We start from the raw sequence: 8,747 nt of genomic DNA, 5'->3' as shown, positions 1-8,747 counted from the left end.
TTATTCTTTTGTGCCCCCCTCTTACCCCATTTAGCGTCTCTTCATCCCCTTCCTCTTCCCTTATTCGTGTTGTTCTTAGTCCCTCTTCTTCCCCCATTTAGTGTCTCCTCTCCCCCTTCCCCTTCCCTTTCTCGTGCTATCCATATCCCCAAATTAGTCCCCCCCCTCCCTCCCTCCCTCCCCCTCCCCTTCTCCATGAATCCCTCCTCCCCAATACTCTTTAACTCTATTTCATTCCTAATTCTATTTCACTCTTATCTCCATTTCACTCTTAACTCTATTTTACTTTTCTTTATTCCCCTTTTCTACTTTACTTTCACCTTTCTATTTTCCCACTATTTCTTAACCCTATTTTCACTCTCTTTGCCATACTCCCCCCTTGACCCCCCCCCCTCCTCCCCCTTGCCCCCTTCTCAAGTAAGACCTTCATTCTTCATAACGTTATAACACTTCTTCGTTATATTTTGCTTCGTTATAAACACGTGTTGGCTAATTCTGAGGTTTAAGGTCACGCCGATAAGATAAGCTATCGAGGTTGAATATTTGTGATAAAACAGTCCTTATGCACTTGAATTCCTGTAGCTTTCCCTTCCGCTAAAAGAAAATAATAAAGAATGTAAAATAACAAATATGAACATAGATAAATAAACGAAATAACGTTGCTTTAGATTGTTATATTAAGGACAAGGAGAGAAAATCTTTAAAATTGTTTACGTTACGTTGACAAAAAATGTAATGAAATGGAACATTTGATATTGTATTTATAAGAACTTATTACTGAATTATTACCTGCATCGATCGCCAGTCTCCACGAATCTCCATTTCCTCTTTATCTCTTTATTTTTTAACTCATTCCATCCTCTGCAATATCCTCTCTCCCTCTATCCCTATTCCCATCCGTAAGCTGACCTTCATCACTATCTGTGTCACTATCCCTAACTATCCAATTACTAGCCTTATTCCTATCCCTTTCAGTGTCCCTATCCCTGGTGCCGTGTCATTATCCTGTCTTTAACTTACCCACTTTCTTGTTAACTCTCTCTTTCTATATATACCTGTCTATCTGTTTGTTTATCCATCTATCTGTTTGTCTATTCATCTGACTATTTATCCATCTATTTGTTTGTCTATTCATCTGACTATTTATCCATCTGTCTGTGTGTGTGTTTCTTTCTTTCCTTCTCTCTTATTCAGTCCCTCTGTCTGTCTGTCTGTCTGTCTGTCTATATATTTATCAGTCTGTCTGTCTATTTATCAGTCTCTCTCTCTCTCTTTCTTTCTCTTTCAATTTCTCTCTCTCTCTCATACGCGCCACAACCTTCCAGTAACCCAACCTTGATGTGCCTAACGTATCCAGCAAATATATATGTAATTTTATTCTCTCTCTCTCTCTCTCTCTTTCTTTCTTTCTCTCTCTCTCTCTCTCTCTCTCTCTCTCTCTCTCTCTTTCTTTCTTTCTCTCTCTCTCTCTCTCTTGTTTTTGATCACATGACTTATCTTTCCCCCACGACTCTTCCCTTGTTCTTGACCTTGACAATAGGTTTATGAGTGGCAAAGCACAACCTTGAAAACCCTTAGCAACAACATCTTTTTTTTCTATCTGTGATGAATTGATATAAAAAATTGGTTGTTAATTTGGTTGGGTAGAAGATCGATGGGATGTTTTTTTAGATTGAGGTATTTTGTATTTTGATTTTGGGTTAAAAGGGTTAAATACTTCGTTATTTTGGTATGTAGTTTATCCCTAGTGATTGCATAAGGTGCATTTACCTTGTTGTTGATGGTCCTTTCTGTAATTATTATTTTCTGTAGCTTTTGGAATTGTTTGTGTAACTTTTTTTCCTGTTATGATTTTCGACATCGCTGTAAGGAGACGTCGGGTGATGTAACGAAAGGCTTTATGGGATCTTCGTCTAGCTGCAGTGCCATAGACGTCCTTCATTAGCATTAGGGTCTTTTAGCACATGACCCCACCGGCTGCTTCCTACACTTGGCACCTGCTGCGTGGCGGAATCTCTTCCTTGTCTCCCTCTCAGCGCCCGAGGCCTCTCCGCGACGTCCTGTTCCTTCTTCGTTTGCGTCTTGTCCTTCCCTCTTTTCTCCCGGAGGAACGGCCTCTCGCCTCACCTTCGCTCCGACAGCAACTCCGCCAAGACTGTGTTTGCTCTTCCTTCCTCTTCCCCTCTCCCTGCCCCTCAACGCCCTTCCCCGTGGCTGAAACCCTCCCCTTCCGTCTACCCCCCCGCCTCCCCACCATCCTTCATCTCCACCAATCTTACCCTCCCCCCCTGCACCCCCCCTTAACGAGACCCCCACCAACAAAAGCCTCAGCCCCGCCGGAGTCCGCTCAGTGTCTCGCACGCGCTGGTGGTGACCGCACGTTCCCGGCAGACCGTTCCGCGTTCCTCCGTCCCACCCTCGCCTCCGCCACCGCAAGCCCCCGCTCGCTCGACCTCCCCCATCGAATTAGACGCACGCGCGCGCCCACCCCGCTCGGACGCCCGGCAGACGCGGACCAGCCAGTGAAAGTGGTCTTCGGAGGAAAACACAGCACGCTCTCGGCCGTCCCAGGTCTCGTCCAGCTTCGCCCCGTCGAGAAAAGTGCCGTCGATTCCGAGGGGAAGATGACTTCCTTCGTCAGCGCCGTCGTCGCGTTGGGCCTCGCCTCCCTGGTCGCAGGAACGGAGTTCGGTAAGTCCCTCTTCTCTTCAGGTTCTGCGCAACTACAAAGGAATACCAACTAGCGTGTGGTATCCTGACACACTTGGTATTCCTATCGATTTACTTAGATATTCACCTACTGACGCGACACAGAGGAAAATGCCCCGTTAGATAAGGAAAGAGAAACGCCCTAAAAGTAAAAGGGGGAAACAGAGAGAATAAAGGTCCATCTGGGGGATTGCAATTGCTCGTCGGATCTCGTGAGGCTCCGATTTGCAACTTCTGACCAAGTTTCGTTCAGCTGTTTCTCTGTACCACTGTTTGCAAAGACGAATCCCTCTAAAGTATCCGAAATAGATACACTTCGCTGACAAACATCGAGAAAAACGTTATATAAGTTAAAGAATGTGAAGCTCAAGGGATATGGATAAAGATTGCATATGTGGATAAAGATAAAGAAACATGGATAAAGATTGCATATGTGGGGAAATACAGATACAAGAATGAAATATGTTGATTTATTTCGATAATTCGGTGTTTTTCAACCTGCTGTTTAGTAATTAGTTTCTTTTTTTTCCCGTCCGTATGAGTTACAAGGGAATATTGACGATTTAAAAAAAAATCTATTGTGTAGGGAATGGTTCACAGGTGTATCACACTGAATCTATGTATATTTAACAATGCTAATTCAAATAGAAGAAAAAAGGAAAGGCAATAATTTTCCTCTTAATTTGGTAGTTACTGGCAGTTTAAGATTTTCAGTTTCACTCACCACTTCATGAGACCCCTCAAATTTATTTTTTATTCATAATATCAATAAAATCAGTAAGAGCTAAAATAATACGTTAGTTTTCTCCGAACAGTTCGTCTCAATCCCACACATGGTAAAACCCCACAAACAGTTTTTTTGTTCAATTTATTAATGAAAGAATATAAAAATTAATAACAATAATAACAATCCTCTCCCAACGATATAACCCCAACCCGTCAAATCTCAAAAAACAAAAACAAAACAAAAAAAAGCCCAAAACAATACAACGCAACACCCATTCGCTAGCACGTGGTCGACGTACACCAACTAATCGACTGAACACTTAGTCGATTGCCCAACACAGGCCGGTCCGCTCACTCCCTCCAACTAAACCACTAACCCACTTGTTTCAGAACTAACAGTCTATTGCCTACAGGTGCTTTAAAATATAGTGCTAGTTATAGTGTTAGAGATGAGAAGAAAAAACCTTAATGATATATAATAAAGACAATAACAAAATTAAAATATAGTGCTAGTTATAGTGTTAGAGATAAGAAGAAAAAACCTTAATGATATATAATAAAGACAATAATAACATTAAAATATAGTGCTAGTTATAGTGTTAGAGATAAGAAAAAACCTTAATGATATATAATAAAGATAATTATAAAATTAAAATATAGTGCTAGTTATAGTGTTAGAGATGAGAAGAAAAAAATCATAATGGTATATAATATAGACAATTACAATTTCAGAACCTACAGTCTGTTGCCTACAGGTGCTTTAGAATATAGTTATAGTGTTAGAGATAAGAAGAGAAAACCTTAATGATATATAATAAAGACAATAATAAAATTAAAATATAGTGCTAGTTATAGTGTTAGAGATAAGAAGAAAAAAATCATAATGATATATAATAAAGACAATAATAACATTAAAATATAGTGCTAGTTATAGTGTTAAAGATGAGAAGAAAAAATCATAATGATATATAATAAAGACAATTATAAAAGATGATTTGTTTTTGTTATGAGAGGGACGAGTATGTAATTGTTGGGCAAGTGACAGCCAGGCGACACCGTTACTCGATGATTGATGGTGTATTGACTTCCTTTCAACTGTCTATCGGTCTTCACTTGTCTGTTGAAACCATGTTAAGGAGAGGAAGGTCATTTTTCATTGTTTTTTACTTGTTTGTTTATTCCTCGGTTGGTGTCATTTTTCTTTTTCTTTTTTCTTTATATGTTTGTTTATTCCTTGGTTGGTCTCATTTTTTGTTGTTGTTGTTGTTATTCTCTGTCTCTTTTCTTTTTCTCTTGTTATTCTCTCTGTCTCCGTCTGTCTGTCTGTCTGTTTCTCTCTCTGTCTGTCTGTCTGTCTGTCTCTCTCTCTCTCTCTCTCTCTCTCTCTCTTTCTCTCTCTCTCTCACTTTCTCCCTCCCTCTCTCTCTCCCTCTCCCTCTCATTCTCCCCATTTCTCCCTCCTCTCCTCCTTCTTCTCCCCCCCCCCTTCCTCTTCCCGCTTCCTCGCCCTCTCCCTTTCACTTTCGCAGTCCAGTCATTCACTCTCACTATCACTCACACACTTTACCAACGCGCTCCTGTTACGTTATACGGCCGGTTCTAACACGCGTCCTCTGTTGCATAAGAAAAAGAACACGGACCCGCTATCAAGGACGGAGATATCACGAACCGCTTTGATTTGTTCTATTGTCAAGAACAGGCACAGTTATAATACAGGGTGTTCAGTTTCGTGTATTTTTTTGGGGGGTGGGGGGGTTGTAGCGTCTCTGTCGTGGAATTCGGATCACTATCTACTCGGTGTTGATGTCTCTCCTATGGGATGAAACGGCCTTTTGTTCTCTTAGGAATAAATTTACATGGGATTGACTTGCTAAGATATTAGCCAAGATATTAGTCTCTTTCTCTTTCTTTCTTTCTCTGTCTGTCTGTCTGCCTCTGTCTTTTTGTCTGTCTCTCTCTGTCTCTCTCTCTGTCTGTCTGTCTCTCTGTCTGTCTGTCTCTCTCTGTCTGTCTCTCTTTCTCTGTCTCTCTCTTTCTCTGTCTCTCTCTTTCTCTCTCTCTCTTTCTCTCTCTCTCTCTCTCTTTCTCTCTCTCTCTCTCTCTCTCTCTCTCTCTCTCTCTCTCTCTCTCTCTCTCTCTCTCTCTCTCTCTCTCTCTCTCCTATGGGATGAAACTGTCTTTTGTTCTCTTAGGAATAAATTCTACATGGGATTTACTTGCTAAGATATTAGCCAAGATATTAGCCCCTTTCTCTTTCTTTCTTTCATCTGTTTGTCTGCCTCTGTCTGTTTGTCTGTCTTCTCGTCTCTCTCTCTCTCTCTCTCTCTCTCTCTTTCTCTCTCTCTCTCTCTCTCTCTCTCTCTCTCTCTCTCTCTCTCTCTCTCTCTCTCTCTCTCTCTCTCTCTCTCTCTCTCTCTCTCTCCCTCTCCCTCTCCCTCTCTCTCTAGTTTGTAATTATTTGCGGTAGGATAATATTAGACATTGCTTCATTTATATTCTTTGGTGATCACTGAGTTTCTCCTGTTTGCACGTAATACACATATTAATCAATTGAATTAGAAATGCAAGGTTCTATAACTTTCTTAAGCCGATTCTTCGAAGACAAATAGCAAGTGAAATATCCTTTCTATGCCTTCTTAGCATTATCTAAGGGTAATCCAATTTTATTCTTCATATTTCTTTTATATAGAAAAAAAAGCTAAAAATATCTCCGTGTTGTTACTGAGAAGAAATCTGATGTCTTCTTTAGGCCAAGGAAGTCGGGTTTGACGTTCTTGTTTTTGTTTACTTGTTTACGTGTTTTTTTTTTTTAGAATTTTACTTTAATGTTTATGGAACTATTTTTTTTCTGGGTAGATGAAAGATGGATAGATATGGAGGGATGGATAGATAGCTTGGTAAATAGATAGGAAGATAGATAGACATATTTATACATACAGATAGATAGTTAAGTTGATAGATATATAGATAGATAGATACATGGATAGATAGATAGGTATGTAAGTAGGTAAATTAATGCCCCATCGAGATATAAATACTTGATTTGGTATTTTCTGTGTATTTTTTTTCTCTTCCCTTTCATCTGTTTCCTTAGCTATTTATTCAATTTTGTATTTCTCCTTATTTTTCTTCTGGTTTTATCTTCTGAGTCCTTTTATTTTTCCTTCTTCCTTTTCTTCATTCCCTTCCTCCTACTTTCTCATCCTTCTTCATCTCTTCCCATCCCTGTCCTTCTTTCCATTACTCTCTATTCCTCTCATCCCCTCCTCCTTCTCGCTCTCCATCCCTCCTTTTCCCTCTCTCTTCCCTCCCAATCCCTCCCCATCCCATTCTCCTCCTTCCCCATCCCTCCCTTTCTTCCCCATCCCTCTCTTCCCTCCCAATCCCTCCCCTCATCCCTACCCCCCTCCTCTTCCCCCATCCCTCCCTTTCTTCCTCATCCCATACTCCTCCCCCCTTATCCCTCCTCCTCCTTCCCTATTCCTCTATGTTCCCTCCCAACCCTTCCTCCTCCCTATCCCTTCTTCTCTATCCGTTTCTCCTCCCCCAACCCTTCCTCGCCTCCTCCCCATCCCTTCCCTCTTCCCCTATCCCTCTCCCTCCTCCTCCTTATCCCTCCTAAACCTTCCTCCTTCCTCCCCATCCCTTCCCTCTCTTCCCCTATCCACTCTCCTCCCTCCTTACCCCTCCAAACCCTTCCTCCTCCCTCCCCATCCCTTCTCTTCTTCCCTCCTCATCCCTTCCCTTCTTCCGTCCTCATCCCTTCCCTTTCTCCTCCCTCCTTATTCCTCCCCATCCTTTCCCTTCTCCATTCCCGCTTCCATTCCCCCTCATAAATATTGATGCAAGCACAGTGCTCAGAACCGGACGTATCTGGAGGGGGAAGAAGGGAGGAACACGAGTCTCCCTTTTGGGTGACTCTCTCCTTCGTCGGGTGACTCGGGGTGGGGGTGGGAGTTGAGTGGTTGGTATATATTTTTTCTGTGTGTTTGTTTGTTTGATTTTTTAAAAATGTTTTTCTGTCTGTTTGTCTTTGAGTCTGGCTCTTTATCTCTTTCTTTCTTTCTCCCATTTTTTCTCTTTCTCTTTCTCTCTCTCTCTCTCTCTCTCTCTCTCTCTCTCTCTCCCCCCCCCCTCTCTCTCTCTCTCTTTCCCTCTCCTCTCACCCTCACTCTCTCACCCTCTCTCTCTCTCTCCCTCCCTCCTTCTCCATCTCCTCTCTCATCTCTCCTCCCTCTCTCTCTCCTCACCCTCTCTCCCTCCCTCCTCACCCTCTCCTCACCCTCTCCTCCCTCCTCAACCTCTCCCTCTCCCTCACCCCCTTCCCTCTCTCCCTCACCCCTCTCTCCCTCTCTCCCTCTCTCCCTCTCCATCTCCCTCTCCCTCTCCATCTCTCCCTCTCTCCCTCACCCTCTCCCTCTCACCCTCTCCCTCTTTTCCCCTCTCCCTCTCCCTCTCTCCTCTCCATCTCTCCTCCTCCCTCACCCTCTCCTCACCCTCCCCTCTCCATCCCTCCCTCACCCTCTCCCTCTCGCTCTCTCTCTCTCGAAAAGGCGAACCAACGCTCATTATGGAGAATGATTTGATGAGTTCTGAGTCTGCATAACCATTAAATGAGAACTAAAGGTATATTATGGTTGGAAGACAAACATAATACTTGGTAAAGGAATTTTATTTGTTTATCTATTTAATTATTTGCTTTGTATTGTTTATTGGTCACTTAATTCATTTGTTTCTTTATTTTTGGTCCGTTTGCAAGAGCTGTATGTGTGTATTGGTTCATGTGTGTTTTTTCGTGCTGCATGTCACACACATCATTCTTATTCTCATGTAAAGAAACGTAACAGGATTATACAGAGAATAACCTAAGACCCAAGGATATCATCAAGCTTCGAGAGCCTCATATAGCATGTGTTCCAACCCAAGGACCTCATAGAGCGTCCGTTCCCACCAAGCCCCAAGAACCTCATACAATGTGCGTTCCAACCCAAGCCCCGAGAACCTCATACATCACGCGTTCCAACCCACGAACCCCATAGAGCGTCCGTTCCCACCCAAACCCCGAGAACCTTATATATCACACATTCCAACCCAAGAACCCCATAGAGCGTCCGTTCCCACCCAAGCCCCAAGGACCCCATAGAGCGTGCGTTCCCACCCAAGCCCCAAGGACCCCATAGAGCGTGCGTTCCAAGCCCCGAGAACCTCACACAACGTGCGTTCCCTGTTGTCGTCTCTGAAAGGAAAGCGAGAGTGAGAGACTACGGTGAAAGAGAGAGTCGGTCACAAGTTAGCGACCTCACGTGTGTGTT

The 8,747-nt window shown here is 42.9% G+C and overlaps 1 protein-coding gene across 2 annotated transcripts in view; it reads left to right on the top strand.

Annotated features, from left to right (window-relative positions):
- The first annotated feature begins 2,344 nt into the window (after positions 1–2,344).
- The window catches only part of LOC113829503 (protein takeout), a 47,753-nt gene continuing 41,350 nt past the window's right edge, over positions 2,345–8,747 (top strand). For both annotated transcript variants that reach the window (XM_070128310.1, XM_070128308.1), the window contains exon 1: positions 2,345–2,691. In XM_070128310.1, coding sequence (XP_069984411.1) covers positions 2,625–2,691 — 67 coding nt within the window. In that variant the 5' untranslated portion in view covers positions 2,345–2,624. The remainder of the gene's footprint in view (positions 2,692–8,747) is intronic.

This window comes from Penaeus vannamei, chromosome 12 (genome assembly GCF_042767895.1).
Source record: "Penaeus vannamei isolate JL-2024 chromosome 12, ASM4276789v1, whole genome shotgun sequence".
Lineage (NCBI taxonomy): Eukaryota > Metazoa > Arthropoda > Malacostraca > Decapoda > Penaeidae > Penaeus > Penaeus vannamei.
This window is presented reverse-complemented; position numbering and strand designations above follow the sequence as displayed.